Genomic DNA, 23542 nt, shown 5'->3' with positions numbered 1-23542 from the left:
TTCTGAAATCAGAACTTGCATGTTCACAAACTACACATCAAGGCTTTCCCAGTTTCTGTCTAGTTTTAGCAGATGGAGCAACGACAGGGGAAAAAAAAAGCCTAGAAAGCAATATAGTGGTGAGCGCCCTGATGAAAGGAATCCTTGGACATGTTTAATTCATCAAGAGGTTGCTGACATTTTTTGGAAGGAGCAGCTCCAGCACAGGCTGCCCTGCTGATTCATGCAAGGCGGGCTCACACCTGCAGAGCCCCAGCAGGAGGAGGGAGAAGAGCACCCCACATCCACCCACAGCATCTCTCCCCATGGTTCTTTTGCATTTGGGGTTATCCCCTGCCCTGAGCCATGCTAAAAAGTCCTTTTCTTTTTCTAACCCTTCTATAACCACCAAACACAGGACAAGGCTGAGCACGTTTTTCCTGCCAGCTCCTGCAGGATGCCGTCCTCCCTGCCAGCACGCATTTCTTTTCCACGATCTTCTCTGACTTCGTGGCTTTATTTAGAACGATCTCTCTGCCAGCACATTTTAATCCTGCTTTTCAACCAGCCATGTTTAAGCACCCTATTTGCTCCAAAATCGCCTGGCCTGAGCAGAAGGCAATAAACCATGCCGGGCCACTCTGCTGAGGTAGCACAATTGCCTGTGGCAATGGAAATGACTCTGCAAGAGCAAATTGCTCTGAAAAGGGAGCTGTATTGAGGAAGGGTAATAAACAGGGAAGAAGCAATGAGCCCCTGGTTTCTGGAGAAGAGGCAGGGACGAGCAAAGCCTTGGGACAAGCGGGGTGAACAACAGCATCCCCAGCCAGTGGTCGGGCCATGGATTCTGGCATTCTGCATGGACTTGGTCAGGTCCCTTATCTGCAGTGACTTCCATCTATCTTCCTATTTTTTAAGGAACCATTCAGATCCTGCATCCAAATGAAGATAAGGTCTGGCATGAAGGATTTTGATGATTAGACTTGATGATCTTGAAGGTCAACCTAGACAATTCTATGATTCTGTGTTTCTTTTGTATATTCAGAGGAGGCAATGCAGTTCTTGTGGGTGAAAAATGACAATCCAAAAAGAATCCAACATTTCTTCAGAAAGCAAACAAAAACAAAAGGCTGTTGGCACTCCTCTTTTTAAAGCTAGGTCATTTTTTCTAGGCTGCTATGCCTGTGTCAATGAACATAGGATTTTTTTATTTTTATAAAGAGGATTCAGTGTGGAAAAGAAGTTGTACAAGGGTCGGTTGCAAACCAGGAACAGCAGGCACATGCTTTGGGTGGGAAACCAAGCGAGCTGACCAACTGACAATGCTCCTAAGGCTTCTTTTGGAAAAAGGTAAATGGTTTGGCATGAATCCCAGAGTTACTTCTCCTTGTGACCAGTCTGCATCAGGACAAAGCATCAGAGAAGCCAGACGACTGATGAGAATCGCTAACTTTTCATTAGAGCCTTTCATCCTGACAGAAATTTTCATATTGCATCTTTTGATTTACAGCCCCATTTGAACAATTAGTTGAAATAATTAAAACTGGGGACCAGAAAAGGTGTTTTTGGCTGAAGATGGAAATGCACCAAAAACTCAATCCAATAAAAGGGTTCATCCTCTCCTTATAAAAGTTTCCAAAACCACTAAACTCATGGCAACATTTTAAATATTGCTATAATTAGGATCAGCAAAGAGGTGGAGAACATTATAATCTAATAATGCACCACACAAGAGTAAACAAATTATTTTGTTGGATGCTGCGCGGCGGAGTTATTAGCTCGGCAGCCCCAGGGGCAGCGATGCACTGCCGGGAACACAGAACAGCACAGCAGCAATTTCTTTGGGCTGGCTTGCAGCTAGATCATCTGCACTTTGTGTATGGATTTTCTATACCCACATTTTTCTGTATGAAGTTATGGGAACAGGGTTGATGATGTAATAATTTTTCCTAAATATTCAGGAGAGGAGACAGCGCTTCTTAAATACCAACTTTATTTTACACAGCCAATGGATCCTTAGAAAACATTTTTTTTTCTAAGGTGAGGAGCACTGAGAACATCAGCCTGTGCTCAGAACCGTGTTCACGTGGTTCTACAAGCACATTATGTGAAAGGCAGCTTCCCTGATTCACATCCCAGTTGGTGTCAGAGAGCAATCAGAGAGACGATAGAGACATCTTTTCCCAAGGCAAATTGCAAGGAATGTGTCTAATAAACCCACTAACAGATTTTAACTGTTTTATTTTTTGGCATGACATATAGCACCTTTAGCAGAACGGCTTAGTTACATGCTCCTTTCTAGTACGTGTAGCAGTCAGACCATGTGGTTGCTTTTCTCTGTGACAATTCAGATCCCAGAGGAAGGTCTGGGAGTGAGCAGAGGGAACCAGAAGGCCATTCCTATTTCCCCCACACCATCGCTCCGAGCATGGATGTCCTGACAAACTCAGCAGGAGCTGTGCATATGAAATGATGGTAGGTTACGGCCCATAAAACTCTATTTTAATAACACCACATGGAGTTATCCTTGGTTTATTGAAAGGCATTTAATCATCAGAATGAACAGCGTCATGGCAGCTGGTTCTGCAAACCCTTCCCATGGCAAGTAAAACTTACTTTGTTGTAGGAGATCGAGATGAGATGAAAACAGGCAGGCTCAGTTACTCTGCACCATGCACATAAAAAGTACACCATGGATTGCACCCATGTTATACAATCAATGCTCATAGCACCAATGAAGGACATGCACAATTAGGCCAAATTACAGCCCAAGGTGGGTGCTGCAATCAAGGAGTTACAGCATGCAGGTTCCACTTCTCCCTAACAGACAGAAAACAAAATCAGTGGCAGATGAGGCTGATGTGTTTGAGCACACATGATCAGCAACGGTTTGCATTCAACAGGTCTTCTCAGTGCCCAAGTAGCAATGAGCAGGAAAGTAAAGGAAGTGCTGGGATTATGGGGTGAAAATAATTCTCTGATGGGGAGAAAAGTGCTTTAGTGGAAAAAAATGGGAAGAGAGTTGGCGAGGGTCAACTGCGTGGTTTGTGCGAGGTGAGGTCCTCCTCCACACCTGGCTCAAAGGAAAGCTGTTCTCCTCCCTTCTCCCCACAGGGCTAACCGGGGCACGCCGGCCTGGCCCACATCTGCTCTCATTCGCACCGGTGCCACTGACGTTAGCAGCTCACCCCTGGGACACTGCGGCTCTGCAGCGTGTCACTGCTGGCAAGGGCGTTACATCTGCTCCTGACTTTCCCTGGGAGGAGCAGGAGGAGCTGTGCTGGTCCCCGATGCCAATGGAGACACAAGGAAAGTCAAAGTCCGTCGATGGTTGTGCTTTGGTGAGATGTGATGTACTGCAGCCCCTCCTGAAGGGCATGGCATAGCTCTGGGATGTTCTACAAATGTGAAATGGCAAACAAAGGTTGCATTCCCCGAATGGCAGAGATATAAGAATAGACCGTTTCATTTAGAAAAAGCTTTTGAATAGGAGGAAGCTAGTTAAGGAGAATGATTTATGGCAGTGCAAGCTCTGTTGTACCAGAGGTGAGTTTTGTCAATTGGTTTCTACCTTGGAAACTATCACTGAAATCCCAGCAAAACCTCGCCAGCTGCCCGAACCTGACCTCAGGGAAGCCCCCATTGAATTCCTTTCAAAAGGACAACCTGAGTACTGCTGCCTGGACAGTGCCTGCCCTGGTTGGCTTCAGCAATCAGCTCCACTCTGAGGACAAAACAGAGGAGCTTGTGGTGGCTCAGGAGGAGAAGAGGTGAGAAACTTTATCACGGGCAGGCTGCAAATCTGCCATTTCTTGCAAATTTGCCATTTCTCCTTAAAATCTTTTTTGCAGGAAGGCAGAATTTGCTATAAATTGAGACCACAGCATGATCTCTATTTCAGATTATGAAATTATAAGTATTGGACACAGCTAAAATAACAGGACATGATTATACTTAATGAGGCACTAAAAGGGAACAGCAGCATCTACAGAATGAATGTTGCCTCTGCTATCAGTAGGAGGGGACACTGCTTTGAAATGGAAAAAATCAGTAGAAAAAACACTGTAAGTCACTGGAACATGTTTGTTGAAATCGTGACCGCTGGCATAATGATTGAGAGGTCACTTCAAGGCAGTGACATGTGGGAAATGGATGCACTGATGTACAGCGAGCAGACTATGGCGTATCAGAAGAGATGAGGTTATTAGATAAAGCTTCCTCTCATTCTCCACAAACATTGAATAATTCCAGCTGGCTGTTTAAGAAAATCAGGTTAAGAGATCAGTTGGGGGAGTTTTGTTTGCTTTATTTTGTAATTCTAAAACATACAGACTTCAAACCTGGCAAAATTTCAGACATAACCTGCAATACCAACACAGAGAGCATTTCAAAGGACGATGATGAATATTCTGACCTTGTAATTTACAGGTGATAGCCTTTAAATTCTTTTCTCAAAGTGTTTTCTAAATGCGTTTCATTCGCATGGAGCCAGTTAGTGAAAACCTAATGCTAATCTTAAGCTTGGAAATAGAAAAGTGAAAAAAAAGCAATGCAGCAAATTCCACCACATTTGCATGTCATGGTCTTGCAGCATCACTGTGACCACGGCATTGCTGAAGATCATTTGAATTTCTGTATGCAGATATCTTCTCTGTCCCTGCAGGTCCTTCTCACACTCAATCTATAATGGGGGGAGAGAAAGAAAATAAGTTTAAGTGGTAGACATGCTGATAGATCAACTAGACAAATACATACAAAGCAGAAATGTTGGAGCCTTAAAGCAATGAAATGCCTAAAGGGCTCAAATTAATATAATTCTCCCAAGGAATATACAATTACGTTTTATACTGTCAAATTTAGGAAAAAAAAAAAACACATTTTTGATGACCTTTCCTTCCATCCCAAATGGAAAACAAGCTCCTGTCTTACCACAGATTTACACAGTCACTGATATAATCAAATGCATGGTTGTCTAGAACAGTCACTGATCTAAAAAAAAGCACTAAAAATTACCTTTGTTTTTTCCACGTTTAAATCACATTATGGAATCATTTCAGAACTGCCACAGGCAGCTCCCTATAAATGTCTCTCTTCTGCTCTATCCCTTCAGGATGGATGGCCTTGCTAGTCTGTCCTATGTGCACGTTCTGCACATGCCAGCTTTTACTTGGTATAATTGGCACCATGGCTTTTAAACTTGTTTAAAAACTTCTGAGCCTTACTGCAGCTGAGGACCTTGAGACAAAAAGGACGACTTGCAGCTCCTGCTTCATCAAGATGTCTAAGGAGCTATATATATTTCTTTTTACAATAAAATGAGTTTGCAAAATGTATTACTAAAATTATTGATTTTCCTACTGTGAGTGTCTGCATGATTCGATTTGATTTGTATTTATTGCTTCCCTCCTAATCAGCTTATAGGTATTTCTACTAAGAAAATTCTTTAGATGTTATAAGGCCAGAGAAATTGAACTGACTTTCTGGCCAAAAAGCAGCTCAGATTTCTGTATGCAGTCTTAAAAACGTAAGGAATATCTTAAAAAGCATGTCCATCCCCATAATTCCTTATTAAATGCAAACAGAGAACAAGAACTTGGTATGCACAGCTCACATTTCTATCACAAAAGGCACTGGGCAGTCTTCTCAGACCATGGGCACGTGAGGAGTGGTTTCAAAAGATGACGCAGTAAAACGCAGGCTCTGTTGTCGCATTTTTGTGACCACGAGCAAGAAAGCAGGTCTGGTTGATATGGGAGACACCTGTATTTGACTGAGGCTCTCATGCAATTTTACATTTGCAGTTTACTGTGTGGTTGGAGGAAAATCCGAACCTGCCATTTGGTTAGGCCAGAAAGCTGAAGCAGGCCACTGCAAAGAGTCCTAAGGGGCGAAATTGCCACCATGCTATTGTAATTCAAAGAAACATAAAACGACTAGATTGCACAGGCTCCTCTGAGATCCTTAGCCAAACTCATAAGCTAATTCATACCATGAAACTCTCAGATTTTTCACCCAAAAAGGCTTTGCACATGGTAAGTCCGCCAAGCAGGACTGCTTTCATGCTCCCTTGTTTCTTAATTTTGCTGTAAAACGTTCTTACCTAAAAACCTCTTCATTTCTGTTCAACATTTACTGTAGTGGTCTGCATCAGAAAAACAAACTATTGTTATATACAGCATCTAAATAAAAATGGGTCCCTTGGAGATCTCAGTAGCCATCCGCAAGGTGGACTCCTCGTTTAGTGCTAATTAAAGAGAAAAAGGAGTCACTGCAGTTATGTAGAGTCGTCACTGAGCTAGAGCCTTTCATTGGCTTTCTTTACGTGAATCAATTAAACGTCCACCAGGAGAGCAATTAACCTAGATACAAATTAGACTAGCAGGGAGAACATTTCCTTGTATCAGGCCTTTTATTTTAGAAATAAGAATCATCCATATTTAAGTGCACTGTTTTGCCTCAGCTAAAAACAAGTCAATAAAAGAAAGGAAAGTCAAATGTCACGGTGAAGGAGGAGGATGCAGCTGTTGCTTTTTGTGCTGTAAGGACTAAAGTAAAGCTGAGTGCAAAAGCAGGGTGACAGCACACAGGAGGTAAACCCAAATGCATACAAAGGAGCCCTGCCCACAAACTAATTAGGAACAGCTGCCATAAATAGCCTAGTAACTGGCCGCAGAGTTAGGTCCAAGCACTATAAACATAAATCTTCCCGGATCAGGGGTTTTATTCCCCAGACATGTCTGCAAGTGTGAGCATTTCTCTGAAATTATTGGAGCAATGCTGATTTATATTTGACTCTAGTTTGCAAAAGAGCCCCCCGGCTCTGAGCCGGGATGTCCACAGAGCTTCCCGCACGTTCACGCCACCAGCAGTTTTGCTGGGTTAAAATTCCCCAGGAGTTTCACTTGTGTTAGGCCCAGGATTTTGCAAAACTGTAGGATGGGGTTGCACACAGGCCCTGTGGTTAGCACAACAGGCAGTGTTCCTTGGCAAGACCTCCCTGTCTTGAAAAATGGGGCTTCTACCCCAATAATGCCTCTAACTGCTAGCATGATGAATGTGTTGTGATAACGGATGTCAAAGGTAGCTGTGGCTGCGGCTAACTTTCTCTAATTTCCAGCCTGCAATAATTTTTCACTGCTATTCCTCAGAAGCAGCACTAGGAATAGTTTTGCCCTATGGCAGTCATATGGCGTGTACAGCTTCAGGAAAAGTGATCGTAGAAGGAAGCACTGTAGCCTTTTCAGAGTTATATTTTTAGAAAGGGGAGGCTGGGAAAAAACCTCTTAAAACTAGGTAGGAAGAGCTATTTTTGATCACTTCATCACTAAAAGGCTGCTATCCTGACCTGTGCTATTTTCTGTATGGCACTTTCAGGATAGATCAGTTTGAACCATCAGACAATACACACAGGAGAAGTGACCAATGAGCCATAAAGCCAAGCAGTGTGTGGAAGCATCAAGGGAACAAAGACGTGTTATTTCCTTTGCTTTTCATCTGAGCCAATTAGATTTGAGTTTTTCTTCGACTGGGCTGTGGCTCAGAGCTGATCCTTCGCATTGTCTGGGCCATTGTATGCCTGAATCCCCCAGCTCTGCAGAAGGCAGAATTGGGTGATTTAATACCTTGAATATAGACAAATTTCCCAAGACAGACAGGAGAACCCGAGATCAACCATTTCCTAACTATTGATTAGACATCAATAGCTAGTCCCATCTCACTCCCTGCCATCCTGCTAGTCCTATAATTCAACATTATGGCCACAGACAGCAGGTTACTGCAGACTGCGTTTCCTCAACAGCACACGATTCCTATTAGAGTTATGGCTTTTCAAAGATGTCACACGTGAAATTCAGTATGTAGTTCGGCACGGGATCAAGAAGCACTGATTTGAATTATAACCAAACAGGCAAGGCAATTGAAGCTAATGGACCTCAGTGGTGATTTCCAGATTTGTAGCTATTCTTACCTCTAAGTGTGAAGTGATACCCTGACACATCCATTGTGAACCCCCCGTCCACTCCAGTTCTCTCTGACAAATTGATTTGCAGCACCCCACTGACACGAGTTTTTAAACATATAAATTCTGCTCATTCATCTCTGTTATGAACCCCTTTTACAGGCCAGGGAGACACTTGAAATCTTGTTAGAGGCTGGGCTGGATATTCTCTGCTGCCGAGGGGCCATTTGAAGCATCAGGACAGTCTCCAAGCTCATTCATGCCACACCTGAACCCAGTCCTCCCAGTTGGCACGTGAGCTAACTCTATGTTTGGGTAAAGATGGCAGTGATGAAATGGTACAATTAAGGTTAACAGAAAGTAATATTAACAGAAAGACACTAAGCATCTTTAGGACTGAAGGCCTTAGAGCAGTCTTATAGCTACTATATTATTTCAATATTTTCCTATACGTGGGCAGAGTATCTAAATCCAATCCTGCACCCAAATCCATTACATCACTCTGCATTATATCAGGGCCATAGCACCAAAGGTCGTCTCTTCTCTAATGATGCTATGGGAGAACAGCACCGGAAAGGAAACTGAGGCTCAGTGTTGTCACCTAAGCTCATTCATTTTCTTAAGGAGGTGCATATTTGCTGCTTACTGTTTCATTTGCTGCTTTGCTGTTTCATCAACCTTCACCTCCAAACTCTTTCTACCTGAAAAAGCTGTTCTGGGTAGGCTTATTTCTGTTTTGTCGTGTTTTGGCTTCTCTTGTAAGGGAATCTACAATTAATTCTCTGGAAGAAACTAAGATTTCCAATCTGTTTAATGTACATAGTCATTGCTTCAGAAACATTGTCATTAAGAAAGGTCATAGTTCATTTTTGTGCTGAATATGCTTTTCATATAGCAAGTTCATGGCACATCTGTACTTAATTGGTCCAAGAGCGGTTTGAAGAATCGGTGAAACTGAGTTCAACATCCAGTTCAAGTAACTTGAACAGGGGGTTGCTGGCCAAGGACTCGATATGCTGCTTGTATATATTTGTAGAAAATGGGAGACTTGAATAGCTGCCATGGAGATAGAGGTACAAAATCTCTCTTTCCCTCTCACCCAAGTGAATGCCATTATGCCATATAATGCCATAGAAAGATGCATTAATTTACAGCAGGTTCTGAAACTTTTCTTGAATATTTTTCTGTTATTTAATCATAAAACTCTAGGCTAAGTCCTCCACTGGAGTCATTTGGCATGGCTGATCCTTTGTGAATTTGCACAGGCTAGAAAACTGGCCCTTTGAAACATGGCAGGAGGTGGTCATGAATACGAACATGCATTACAGAAGTTATAAATCAAATGTGCAATGCAGTGTTTTAAAAATGCAAGGAAAACGCCACTGGAAAATGTAGGTGGTAAGGTACATGTTTAGCTTTTTTAAGTCAGTAAATTACTGAAGTATGCTCCTAGCTGTGAAATCATTCTTCGTATTGATATGGAAAGAAACTTAGCTCTGTAACTTTAACTGCTCTTGGAGTGAATAAATCCAGGAAAGTGAATATCAGCAGTGAGCTTAATGATGATCTGTAGAAATTTGCAAGGAATCTTCATTTACTCATAAATTGAATGCAGACGTTGCTTTAGGACTGTGCTTTCAGAAATTTATTACCTTCAAATGCAACACAAAGCATTCCTGCACAAAGGAAATAATGCAAGTGACTGGGAATGTTTGATTTAAGGTTCTGAAATACAACCTCTGGCTGAACATGAATGATGAGAAGTGAGATGGTGTTAGGCAACTACTACTGTGTTACAGCTCTGTCCTGTGAAAGTCCAGAACAGAAGGAAAATGAACACATAAATTTTTCAAAGCACAAGTGCTCCGCACGAGAACCGTCAGGCGTTGTGCTGTGGCATGTTATCAAACAGCCTGGCGTAGCTGCCTTAGCCAGGCCAGCTGGCCTCATCGCCACTGCCAGCAAGTTTGAGCCACGCTGAAGCAAGATGCTCACGTTTGAGTCCCCTCCCATTCACTTTGTCCCCTTTCCTTCATTGCACGCCCCCGAACAAGGATGAAGATAATTCGTGGAAGATCATGAGAACTCATCATGAAACCCCACACAGGACCTGTTATTTCAAATCTCAAGATCCTGAACAAATTACAAGGAAGGGAACAAATGTAAATGCTGTTTGCTGCGAGGCAGTCCCTAAGAGCAGCTTCCCATGAAGCTGAACACCAGCACTGCTTGCTCGTGTGATGGCTCAATCCTGCCAAGAGCCGTGCGCTTCTTCTGTGTCTGATCACCTCTGGGCTTCCTTAGGAGTTCAGGTACCCAGCGCCACAGAGGATCAGGCCCTTAGTGCATAAACCTAAGTGTTTTCTTCCATAGCTGCCGCTATATAAATATTATTAGGACATCCTCAGCTGGACTGAAATGTCCTTGTTCTGTTGGCTGCACTGGAACGAGACCAATTTATGGCAGCTGATTATCTGGGCCATTATTTATTCCCAGTTTATGGTGACCAAATAAGGCTCTAGGACATCAAGGTCTTTGGCTGATATAAAGCGGTAGAACGTCACTGGTTTGGAGTGTTGTGCCCATCTACATTACTGTGTGGTGTGGAATATAGGAAAGGGGCCAAATTCCAACTTCCTTATTCTTCTTTTCAGCCTGACAAAATTCCTCCTGAAGTTGCACTTTGTTCTCCTTGCATTAATATCACTAATACCTATTCAGGCTTAAATTTCTTAAGCTTAAGCTTGAAGCAGCCTTATATTGAAAATAGGCAGCCACTTACCAAGAGAAACCCCATTAAATATGACAAATATTTTTAATAGTTCCAACCAACTGCATTGCATTATCTGCCCGGTCCTCTTCGTTCTGCAGTCTCCCCATAACCTAAAAAAAAAAAAAAAAAAAAAAAGCCAACACCTTTTCTTCTACTCATCCGATACTATCATTTTTTAAAAGATATTCAAGTTAATTCATTGCCACTGAATGTATTTTCTACTCCTTTATCTGGAAGCAGTCAGGCTGTTGTGCAACTCCACCTTCTGTAGTTTGTCTCCTCTTTTTTTTTTTAAGGAAGCTGCAGAACTCAGTCTCATCCTTCCATAGTATTTCTTTACTGCAGGTTTGTCAGTAGTGCGTAATCAAGATTAAAATCAATGCAGCTGATTTGCAGTTCGGTGTGAGTGCCTGCTCCTTCCGTGCATTTGCTTCAAAGCATGAGACATCATGTTGCTGTTTGCTCCGAAGTAGCATTGCCTGTTTGTTAAACTTTGGGGAAAAAGTTCTCTATAAGCAGAAATATTAGTCTTAATTTCAAAATCTCCAGAAATGGATATAGATAAAAAGGAAAAAGGAATTAGATGCTCATCAGAAATAAGGCATCATTTTAGACTAGTTTCCCTGACTCATTCTAACCTTCAGATCACCTTCAGGATCATGTAGCAGGAACGCTGTCCATCTACATCTTATTATAGCCAGAAATCCATATTACAAGACTGTGATTAAAATGAAAATGATGTATTTTATTTCAGAAGGAAATTCTGTACATGCTTGTAAATGCCCGCGTGAATAAAAAACTTTTCCTTACCTGAATACCCTGATTTTTAAGGTAGTCAATATGTATTATGAAAATTATTGTATTCTATAAAAGTTTGCACTGCTTGAATTTCAAGATGCAATGAATAAGCCGAACGCTATCACTGCTTGATTATAAAGCAACAATTTATTTTGCATGCTGGGTAAATGGATTTAAAACAATCCATGCCTCAATTGTATTTAATGAAAGGGAGTTCTATTACGAAGTTCAGTATGTCTCTCCTTACTTGCTGTTCAACTCCATTAACTTGTTTTCAGAACATTAAAAGGATAATAAAAATTCCCAAGCACCTCTGTTAACCATATGTTTGCTTTTCCAGTAAGTTTTACATATGTATAAAACATGTTCTGCCCCCCCTCCCCCCCCAGTCTTTTATTTCCTTATCAGGGGAAAAAAGAGTAATAAACCAGATCATAACATATATTTTTCCCTAAAATGAAACTAAATGTGATGCCATAATAGACAGATAAACAGTATTTTTGTTTTGACTTCCAATCAAATCCAAAGAGCTGCTTTTTGCCTATGGAGAAAACTTCTACCAAAATAAATGGAACAGATTTAGAATCCATGATTGCTTCAATTATGGCATAATCTTTTCTCTATGCTTGTCATATAAAACTCCAGAGAGGTTAAACAGTGGATCTAACTGCCTGTGTTTGCAAATACAATTCAGCGGATACCGGGGATAATTCTGACTTCTCCACTGACTGCAGTGCTGCAGTCCTATGACAGCATCATATTAATGAGCCAGCAGAGGTCCGATGTTCCATGTGCCTTGCAAAGTTTAACCCTGTCCCTCGGACTTCCCTAACTCTCCATGATGAAGACACGGCAGCAGCAAAACCAGGAGCTGTGTATGCCCCAGGTTAAAGGCAGGAAGACTTTTCTGGGGACGGATTTTGCCTGTTAACAAGATCAACTCCTCCAAAATTCACAGATTGCTGAACACAAGCAGACACATTTTCAGCACCTTTCTGAACGAGGAGTTAAAACCTACCCCCCTCAGCTTTCCTTTGCTTTGCAATGGAGCTGTAGCAGTGATCTTTCTAGCACCAGCAGGGCTTCTTTTTTTTTTTTTTTTTTTTTTTTTTTTTTCCTTTTCTTTGCAGCTTACTAATCAATTGCCTATGTAGCTGTCACCCATCCAGGAGGAGTTCAAAGTCTGGATGCTAGCTAGTCTCTGCATGCAACCCCTAGAAAGTATATTGGACCACAAAAACATAATTCTTAACAGAATTTCCAAGCAGGATAATTCATTTCTAAGCAATGCACCAAGCGATAGACAAAACAGGGAGGGCAGGAGGAAAAAAAAAAAAAAAAAAAGAGGAAGAAAGGGAGAGAAGGAAGAACCAAGAGTAGAGATTTTGGGTGCGGGGGGGGCTTTCAAACTCTTGTTTCCTGCAGCGGGTGCAGGGCAGAGCGCAGACAGCCCCCTGCAGCCCCCCTCCTGCGGCTGCCCTGGCCCCCAAGGGGAGGCAGAGCTCTCCTTGCCGCAAAGCCTCCCGCAGCACCCCCAGCCCCCCGGCCCCGGCCACTTTTGACCTTCAAATGTCACAGCCTGCCTGGGGAGGGAGAACCGGGGAGATGGCACCGGGGGGTGGCATTTTGGGTCCCCTCTGCCCCCTGCTCACCCACCCCCCCGTGCCATGCGGGAGCTGCCCGTGGTGCTGCAGCCGCTGCTGCTGGCCCCGGTCCTGGCCCCGGTCCTGGCCCCGATCCTGGCCCCGATCCTGGCCTTGGTCCTGGCCCCGGTCCTGGCCCCAGCCCCGGTCCCGACCCGGCCCCGGGCCCTACCCTGCGGGCTCCGCCGGGCGCTGCGCTCCGCCATGGCCTCTGCGGGGGTGGGAGGGAGGAAAGGGGCAAGGAAAAGGTAAAAGAAAGAAAAGGAAGAAAAGGAAAAGGGAAAGAAAGGGATAGGAAAAGGAAAGAAAAGAAAGGAAAAGGGAAATGGAATAAAAGAAAGGAAAATGAAAGAAAGAAAAGAAAGAAAAGAGAAAAAAGGAAAGAAAGGAAAAGCAAAATTAAAGAAAAGAAAGGAAAAGGAAAGAAAGGAAAGGAAAGGAAAAGGAAAGAAAATAAAAGAAAAGGAAAGAGAGGAAAGAGAAAAGAAAGGAAAGGGAAAAAGGAAAATAGAAAAAGAAGAGAAAGAGCGGCGATGTAAGGGGCGGGGGAGAAGGGAGCCGGGGGAAGGGAAAGGGGGAGCGGGGGCGCACGGGAATGGGGACGGGGGCAGGGCCGCAGCGGGGAAGGGGCAGCGGGGAGGGGGCAGCGGGGATTTGGGGGGGTCGGGAGTGGGAAGCAGGGGCCGGGGAGCGAAGGGGGGAGCCGGGGAGGGAAGGGGGGAGCCGGGGCAGTGGGGGATGCAAGGGAGGGAGGGGAGGAGCCGGGGAGGCGGAGCAGGGGAAGGGCCGGGGGGAGGCCGCCCCCCCGGCCACGTTGTGCCGCCGGGGCTTTATAAGGGGCGGCGGGCAGCGGAGCAGCGCCGTGCTGCCCCCGGAGTGTCCCCAGCCATGAGCTACACGATGGAGCCCTTGGGCAACCCCTCGTACCGGCGGGTGACCGAGACCCGGGCCACCTACAGCCGTGCCAGCGCCTCCCCGTCCAGCGGCTTTCGCTCGCAGTCGTGGTCGAGGGGCTCCGGCAGCACCGTGTCGTCCTCCTACAAGCGCCCCAACCTCGGAGCCCCCCGAGCCCCCTACGGCTCCACGGTGCTGAGCTCCGCTGACAGCCTCGACGTGAGCCAGTCGTCGCTGCTCAACGGGGCGGCCGAGCTGAAGCTGAGCCGCTCCAACGAGAAGGAGCAGCTGCAGGGGCTCAATGACCGCTTCGCCGGCTACATCGAGAAGGTGCACTACCTGGAGCAGCAGAACAAGGAGATCGAAGCGGAGCTGGCGGCCCTGCGGCAGAAGCACGCCGGCAGGGCGCAGCTGGGCGATGCCTATGAGCAGGAGCTGAGGGAGCTGCGAGGAGCCCTGGAGCAGGTGAGCCACGAGAAGGCGCAGATCCAGCTGGACTCGGAGCACATCGAGGAGGACATCCAGCGCCTGCGGGAGCGCTTCGAGGACGAGGCGAGGCTGCGTGATGAGACAGAGGCCACCATCCGCGCCCTGCGCAAGGAGATGGAGGAGGCCTCGCTCATGCGGGCGGAGCTGGACAAGAAGGTGCAGTCGCTGCAGGACGAGGTGGCCTTCCTGAGGGGCAACCACGAGGAGGAGGTGGCCGAGCTGCTGGCGCAGCTGCAGGCATCCCACGCCACGGTGGAGAGGAAGGACTACCTGAAGACCGACCTCACCACAGCACTGAAGGAGATCCGCGCCCAGCTGGAGTGCCAGTCCGACCACAACATGCACCAGGCCGAGGAGTGGTTCAAGTGCCGCTATGCCAAGCTGACAGAGGCAGCTGAGCAGAACAAGGAGGCCATCCGCTCTGCCAAGGAGGAGATCGCCGAGTACCGGAGGCAGCTGCAGTCCAAGAGCATCGAGCTGGAGTCGGTGCGCGGCACCAAGGAGTCACTGGAGAGGCAGCTGAGCGACATCGAGGAGCGCCACAACAATGACCTCACCACCTACCAGGTGCCGGGGGGCTGGGAATGGTGGGGTGGGGGTGTTGTGGGGAGATAGAGCCCCCTTCTGGGTGCTGAGCATGGTGCTGGGCCAGGGGGAGCTGGGGAGGGGGGGTCTGTGGGATCTGGGGTCCTGCTGCCCCGAGCCTGGCACTCGCTGTCGGCGCATTTCTGAAAGTCGGTCCCCAACTTCTTGTGCTCTCCGTGTGTGTGGCTTTGTCACAGGGGCTTTCTTGTCTCCGCTGCAGGACACAATTCATCAGCTGGAAAATGAGCTTAGGGGAACAAAGTGGGAAATGGCACGTCACCTGAGGGAATACCAGGATCTCCTCAATGTCAAGATGGCCCTGGATATTGAAATTGCTGCGTACAGGTACAGTAGGGTCGTTGCAGACATGTCTGGAATATTAATAGCACTGCAGATGCTGCTGCTCTGAGAAGCCGTACCATGGATGAGAAATAGCTGCATGCAGTGAACACAACTCAAATTAGAGCTTGACTAAATTACTGCAAGCCTCTCCAAATCTAGGCAGACCCTGGAAGGGCTGCAGTAAGGAGGCAGAGCTCACTGGGGGCCAGCTCGCTGGTAATGAGTGGCGAAGCTCCCAGTGTGCTCAGTGGCACTGGGATGGCGTGACTCAGTGCAGTGGCACCCTGGTGCTGCATTCTGCCCTTGTTTACAAAAGCAGAAGACGAAGCAAAAGACAAGCTTATTTTTAACTTCTGCCTGCTTTGCATATGCCAAGCAAGTGATGCTTGTCATTTGAATTCCCTTTTATCACTTGAGAGAGACGGTGTGCTTGCTTGATCACAGTTTCAGGCAGGGACTGAATCTGCTTGTCACAAACACTTTTGCTTTTCTTGCTCAACTTTCCTCTGCCATCCACTCTAATCTAGAGCAGGAAAACTGCTTGCTATTGCCATCACCTGGCAGAATTTTTTTAGGCTCCTTTGCATCACTTCAGAACTCTAATCAGAACCACTGATTTTTCTGGGTCACAGGCTTAGATGAAAATCATGCCTTTGAATACAAGAAAAGTCAAAATAGAAAGCATCCTCAAGTCCCTTTAAATCCCTGAGGCTGTTCAGACAAACACAGGTTCCCTAGGGTCTATAGCTGTTTGCTGCCAAAGATCACTTGAATGAACCAAGTCTCTGAAGCCTTCTATTTTCAAAGCCACACAAGAAGGGTGGATGCCCAGACTATTGCACTAGAGCCATGCTCTAGCTGGCTTTGAAAGTCTCAGTGACAATATTCAATTCGGGACCTTTGGCTGCATTCAATTCTCAGTTCACCTGAGTCATAATCCAGCCCAGGAAGCTAATCAGTTTGAGTTTCTGATGGTAAAGATGAATTGCAGCCGGTCTGCCATAGGTGGTATGTATGCCACATGCAAAGCAAGCCAGAAGGTGCTTGCTGAATATGAATTTATTGGAAGAGCTGATTTGAGGAAAGCAGAACTCAGGCTGTGAGCCATGGATTATGCTGATCAGCTCTAGCATATTCTACAAAACTGTTTTCATTGTGCTGACAGAGGGAGATATTCTAATAGCTGTCCCTTATATTGGGTTTCTGTGCTCACTGGTTTTCTTCCTCCTGACTCCTTTAGGAAGCTGCTGGAGGGTGAAGAGACAAGATTCAGTGCCTTCTCTGGAAGCATTACTGGGCCCATATTCACACACAGACAACCATCTGTCACAATAGCATCAACTAAAATACAGAAAACAAAAATCGAACCACCAAAGCTGAAGGTCCAGCACAAATTCGTAGAAGAAATCATTGAAGAGACAAAAGTAGAGGATGAGAAGTCTGAAATGGAAGATGCCCTAGCAGCTATTGCAGAAGAAATGGCAGCGAAGGCCCAGAAAGAAGAACAGGAGGAGGAAAAGGCAGAAGAAGCTGCAGAGGAAGAAGTTGTTTCTGAGAAGGCAGCCGCAGAACAGGCAGCTGCACCTGAGGAAGAAGAGAAGGAGGAAGAGGCAGAGGAGGAAGAAGCTGCGAAATCTGATGCAGCAGAAGAAGGAGGATCTGAAAAAGAAGAGATAGAGGAAAAGGAAGAAGGGGAGGAGGCTGAGGAAGAAGCTGAGGCCAAGGGCAAAGCTGAAGAGGTAGGAGCGAAGGTCGAGAAGGTCAAAACACCTCCCGCAAAGTCACCCCCTAAATCCCCCCCTAAATCCCCTGTAACTGAGCCGGCCAAGGGAGTCCAGAAAGAACCTGCTGCAGAAGCAGGAAAGGAACAGAAAGTGGAGAAAGGTGCCGAGAAGGCAGCCAAGGAGGAAGAGAAAGCAGCATCTCCAGAGAAGCCAGCCACACCAAAGGTAACCTCTCCGGAGAAGCCCGCAACACCGGAGAAGCCTGCAAGCCCAGAAAAGCCTGCAAGCCCAGAGAAGCCCGCGACCCCAGAGAAAGCAGTGACCCCGGAGAAGCCGGTGAGCCCGGAGAAGCCCCGCTCTCCAGAAAAACCAGCAACCCCGGAGAAGCCCCGCTCTCCAGAAAAGCCGGCGACCCCAGAGAAGCCCCGCTCTCCAGAGAAGCCAGCTTCCCCAGTCAAAGACGAAAAGGCCGTGGTGGAGGAGACCGTCACCGTCACGAAGGTAACGAAAGTTAGCGCAGAGGTTGAGGCCTCCAAGGAGTCCAGGAAAGAAGACATTGCAGTGAATGGTGAGGTGGAGGAGAAGAAGGAGGAGGAATCCAAAGAGGAGGAGGAAGACAAGGGGGTGGTCACCAATGGCCTAGACGTGAGCCCAGTTGACGATAAGGGTGAGAAAATTGTAGTAACCAAAAAAGCAGAGAAAATCATTAGTGAAGGAGGGGACAGTACAACCACATACATCACAAAGTCTGTGACAGTCACTCAGAAGGTAGAGGAACATGAAGAAAGCTTTGAGGAGAAATTAGTGTCCACCAAGAAAGTGGAGAAAGTTACTTCACATGCTGTAGTAAAAGAGATTAAAGAGTGAATTAAATAAATTATAGCTAAACTAAAAAAAAAAATTAAAGAGCTTGGGTCGGTGCAAAAGGTTAAGCCATATGACAGCTGCAAAATGCATGTGAGTGACGGCTTTAAAGCAGAATGGGTTCTCTCATGGAGGCTCCAGACACACAGTATTTTACTTTTTTGTGCAATATAGGGGAGGGGGGGGAATGCATGCAGGCTCAAGATGTACTCCCTCCACAGAGCTTGGGGAACTAAAAAAATAAAAATTAAAAAAAAAAAATACTACTAATAATGCATGAGATGAAATGTGCAAAGGAAGCTTTTGAATTTCCTGAGCTGTTGGAGGGACATATCTGAGGAACGACTTAAGATGTATTATGCAAAGAACCAACTGAGCCAAAAACAAACAGAAAACAGTACTAGAATATTCATGAGAACCAGAACTCTCCTAGCCTTAAAAAAAAAAAAAAAAAGCTACTTATAAATAATTATGTTTACCTCACTGGTGCAATTAGGGTGGACTTTTGCTCATGGGAGAACCTAGTCGACATGCACAGTACGCAACCTTTTGTTGTTTGATGTAAAACCGTCACAGCAGTTCTTGCTCAATAAAGGTCAATACTGAAAATATGCCTTGTCTGGTGATTCTCTTCGAACTCAAATCCCTCCCTGAAATAAGGTATTTGTACTGACCAACAGGGTGGTGGGGGTTGAAAAAGCGCTTGAGCTTTTCCTTCTCTGCATTTCCTCATTAAGATAACAAATTTCCTGTAGCATAATTAAGTAATGCTAATACTTCAGCTGGTTTAAGCAAACATGAGCCATATGCCCTGGTTTCTAGAGTAAAGTGGGATCTATTCTATGGATTGGCCTTCTGGTGCTTGGAGGGGTTGCAGTCCATCTTGCTAATAGAGGAAGGGGTCTCTAAGCTATGTGCTGCTAACACTGGCTAACACTGGTTGTCTGAGCAGTGTCTGAACTGTAGAAAGGAAACCGTTCCAGAGCCTGAACTGAGGCTAAGTAGAGTTCAGATTACACCTGGTATGACTGAGAAATAAAATCAAATTAAAGCATTTCCAATAGAAAGCCCTTCTAAATGCTGGCCTATGTCTACCACCATTTGCAGGTTGGCTTCATTAAGAAGAAAGCCAGGTAAAAGGGCCCTTTAAGATTCCAATACATGGAAATTAAATGGAGATAGCTGACACAAATGGAAAAAGAGGAGGGCGCTGACTCTAGTTTAGGGAAATAATGTCTTATTCTAGGATTAAGATTGTGTTTATTTCAATTGCATTTTAAAAGGATAACAAAGACCACTTCTACTGCTTTACGTGCCATAAATAGCAAAGAAATGCAAATCTTTTTTTTGTTCAGCTGCCTGGGTTTGGCGTATGAACTGTTCTGAAAGCTGTTGACTAATAGAGGGTCTGATCAAAATCCATGCTTTGCATAAGCCTTCCAATTCTTTGCCCTATCAATAATTGAAGATCAAGTAGATTTTAATTGGAAGGGTTACTCATGTTCTTCACTGGAGAAAATGTAAAAACTCCATAGCAGATAAGTCTTTCAAATAAATGCGAATGCCTTTGTGTAGCAAAGTAATGAATGTTTCTCCTGCTGATATCAATAATGGAAAGCTGTGCTCAACAGATTGCTGCTTGAGTGACGTTTAATTAAAGCAGAGTAAGCAAATTAAATGGCAGCTTCTCTGTAGCAAGCTTATTTGTGAAAGTTACATGCATATGTGGATGTAAAAATACCTGTACCTTTATGAATAAAATGTTAACAAGCCCAGTCCCACTCACCTGCCATCAGTGCTGCCAGAATCTGCTAAAATGTCACGAACTGTGAAGCCAATGGGCTACCCCTCAGCATGGAAAGTTGGGCATCTTCAGCATCGGGACAAAGAAGGGTCACCTTGTGCAATTAATTAAATTTTGACATCAGTGAGAAACTTGAGAACATGTTAACGCGTGCTTACACAGGTGCAGGTGGGATCCCAAACTGGCTTCCTCTTTTTTATGTTATGCTTTCTTTTCAGTTCTGGTAGGAGACAGGTACAAGGACAAAACCTAGAAATTAATGTTCGTGTTGCTAAATGCAGCCAACAGACGAGAGTTTTACAAAAAGAAATGACAGCCTTTGAAGTAAGGCAAACTCATGGGTTACTCATTGGCATATTACAAAATACTCTCTTCCTCCCCTTTTCCACACAAAGCATATTTCAGCCTTTAGTTATTATCCACAACTACACTTCTTTTCTCTGTATGCTTTAACATACAATTTTTTTAATTATTATTATTATTTTTAGTTTGCTCTATTTCCCACTGCAAATGTTTCCGTCAAATCCTAAGAGAAATAAGCAACCAGTTAGCACATTTCTAAATATTTATAAAACTATAAGATCTGGTTAATATTTAATTTTGCCAAGAGGTTTTGTCTACTGACATCTGCAATCAAACAGTTTCAAGAGATAGCATAATTCCAGGGCAGAGATGCATAAATAGTATGTTATTTGCCTGTTCTGCACCAATTATTTCGTGAGACTGTGCATAACCACTGAAGGGATTAATTATTTTTAGACACAGGAGTTCATTAATCAGTACAAAAGACTCTGCAAAAGGAAAAACAACAATTAATGGAAGCTATCTGTGAAGATCTATGTGTTTGACTTATGGGGGGGCCATCAAGACCACCCGTGACTTCGGGAACTGGAGGGCTCTAAAACAGGAACTTTGTGCCTTATTGGGTTGGAGGAGCTATGATTAAGACATTTTCAGCATCCCAGAGCTACAATCCAGGCAGAAACAAAATTGGAAGTGTTACAAAACCGAAATAGGTTGCGTTTGCCAGGGTGCTGAGTCAGGCACTAGAATTTTCTCCACGCACCAGGGTCTGTGCTTTTACCAGGCACTAGTGGGCTTTTCCCTTCTCTGTTCAGGACTGAACCACCCTCAATTAAGCCAGGAAGGTAGAAAATGATGAACTGCCAATTATTCAGTTACCGGAAAGTTAATTCTTAGAATCTGGGTATTATACTTGTATAAGTTTTCCTCTTGCCAGGTAGAAGGGGAGTGTGTGTGGAGAAGAAAAGCCATCAGGACCTCCTTGCATTTGTCTCCCCAGTGACACGATCTCGGCCTGATCCAGACCCCCATCTGCCTGAAGGCCAGAGGAAGCTCAAGGACAGACTTGCTGCTTCACTTGCAGCTGCAACTTGGGTTAAAGTTTCTACCGTGTCTCCCTCTGCCTGCTTTTACTGCATTGCGTCAAAGCCAGCTCCTGGATTTTCTGAGGTAAAGCAAGTGTTGCCAGCAGGATCTCCACAACCCCGAGAGCCTCTCGGCACGCAGACGCATGCTTCCACTCTCTCTCCCTCCAGTTTTCCTCAGGAGCTAGGCAGGACTGAGGGTAACAAACCAGGCTGGATGGCCCCTGCAGCTCGTAACCCTCTGCAGCTCACTGCCACGGCTGTGACTCACACATTTCCCGCAAGAGTCGTGAAATCTCTCCTTTAGCTGCAACGCATTAAAAATAACGCAGGAAGCGGGGATCAGGCCGAGACACACTGCAGGGAGGACTGTGTTTTCTGGTGTACCTCTGAATGTGCTGGTTTGAGAGCATCCCTAGCAGCCTGGCTGCCAAGATTTGGAAAGCCACAAGCTGTGTCACTTCCCAGAAGTGAAAGGGATGAAAATGACTAAGTGAAGAAAAGGTTCATCCGCAGGAGAAGACATGAGATAGGAAGAAAAATCAGATATTGCGAAGTCAGGAGGTGCAGTGCTTGGAGAATGGGAGGATAGGGGCAGTGGTTTTAATATATGCTAATCTATTTTAACAGTGGTTTGGCTTTAATGGATGTGATGAGTTCTGATCTGGCACATAGCATGCTTTTTGCTCTGCAGGAGCAGCTTCTCTCTTCCTAAAGTGCCATGCTGAGCATTTTCTGATAGGGCACTTTGGCGATTTTCCAAGTGCCATCTCCTGCACTCCAAACTGTGCAGCGTTAGATCTGGGGGTGTCACATACCGAGAGGAGCAGCTCTGCCACCCTGCCAATCCCTCTGAAAAGCTTGATGCCAGTGGCACAGCCAAGCCTCTTGTCCATGGCACCGAAAGTACCCGCTGGGGGGACACCCACATCTGCCTGGTGAGTCTGCATAAACACAGAAAACTCTTTTCTACAGAGGTGGAAAAGCCTCTATGGAAAGCAGAGGGGAGGTGTGGAAGAAAGTCTTAAAAGAGATTGTTGAAGAAAAAGGGGTATAATTTGCTTACTTGCCTTCTGGTTCTCAAAAGCATCAAAAATACAAAAAATAGGAAGAAAAAATAAAAATAAATAAATAAACAGTATTTAGAAATGCTGTCAGGACTCCCTGAAAACAAGTTACTGAATTACCCCATACGAGTGCAAAGCTCTGTCTCCTGAACAGTTTTGCCATAAACTTCCTTTCTCCTGCTGTTTTTCCTGGGAGCATGGAAGGAAAGAATTGCCTTGAGCACTTACCTCATCCACCTTCTTTATAACTCTTTCAGCAGAGGGACATGCTTTTGGAACATCCCTAAAATTTGTATAAAAACTTACTTCTCTCGGAAAATAGTCATTGAGGAAAGCCAATGCAAATCAGCTAATGTCATGAAGTCAGCATAGAAAATTAAAAGGTACCTCAGAATCTCATGTAAAAATCCATCTAGCTAGATGTGACTGAGAAGGGTGCAGCCCCACGATGCCTGTTCTATTTTGTCTTTCCGTAAGTTTAAGCATATTTTAAATGGTTTAATTTGCAGTCTTGGTCTGCTACTTGCCCTTGGCACAAGGTGAAGTTATAGGCATCGACTTTAGCTAATTGAAAATAAATAAGCTCAAGCTTGATATTTCTTTCAGAATTGTCAGGCTTTGCTGCTGTGAGCTGTTCCTATTTTGTGTCTGATCACACTTTGTGAGACTTTTCTTTGGTTCATATTGAAAACCTTAAAAGGCCATGACAAATTCTCATTAGAGAATGAGCCTCAAGTCCACAGTGGTATGGCTTAAGACAGTGGTCTGTGGGAAGACAGCTCACACTCAGTTGTCAGAGAATGCTGCACACACCCTGTCCTTCCCTTAAAAAGGAGAGAACTATGATAAGGTGTTGAGACAGAGTTCCAAACCTTGTCAGCAGTCATTTTCCCTTTCCATCACTGAACCTATCCATTGTTCTTTTGCCAATATCAGTTTCTCAATTCATCAGAATTTTTCCATAAGGCAAAAGAGAGTTTGTTTATACAAGACTAGCAAAACCAAAGCTAACAGCCCATTCAGATTGCAGCATATTTTTACAATTAAAGTTTCCTGTGAACATACATCCCCACAGCACAACAAAGAAATGCCCTTATTGCTTTATCCACATATCAGTGCTCCAATATATCAGTTTGGGACAGAATCATTCAACAGGCTTGAAAGATGAGTGTAATACCCCACTTTATCTATCATTTTTAAGTGCATCAATGACAAATGACACATACTACAAGGAA

General features: G+C 44.8%; 1 protein-coding gene and 1 long non-coding RNA gene across 2 annotated transcripts; one reads left to right on the top strand and one right to left on the bottom strand.

The window, feature by feature from the left end:
- Positions 1–4247: 4247 nt before the first annotated feature.
- Positions 4248–13586, bottom strand: LOC121060599. The gene is made up of 3 exons (XR_005814886.1): positions 13323–13586; positions 10719–10819; positions 4248–4660 (listed from the first exon to the last, which is right to left on the bottom strand). It is a non-coding gene; the product is annotated as an uncharacterized LOC121060599 (long non-coding RNA).
- A 398-nt stretch (positions 13587–13984) lies between these two features.
- Positions 13985–18659, top strand: NEFM (neurofilament medium chain). The gene is made up of 3 exons (XM_040538168.1): positions 13985–15100; positions 15339–15463; positions 16701–18659. The coding sequence occupies exons 1-3, from the start codon at positions 14039–14041 to the stop codon at positions 18049–18051; spliced, it is 2538 nt and encodes an 845-aa protein (XP_040394102.1). The 5' UTR covers positions 13985–14038; the 3' UTR covers positions 18052–18659.
- The last annotated feature ends 4883 nt before the right edge of the window (positions 18660–23542 follow it).

The sequence above is a fragment of the Cygnus olor genome, chromosome 27 (genome assembly GCF_009769625.2).
Source record: "Cygnus olor isolate bCygOlo1 chromosome 27, bCygOlo1.pri.v2, whole genome shotgun sequence".
NCBI classification, from domain to species: Eukaryota; Metazoa; Chordata; class Aves; order Anseriformes; family Anatidae; genus Cygnus; species Cygnus olor.
Note: the sequence above shows the minus strand (reverse complement) of the source record. Positions and strands in the feature narration are given on the sequence as shown.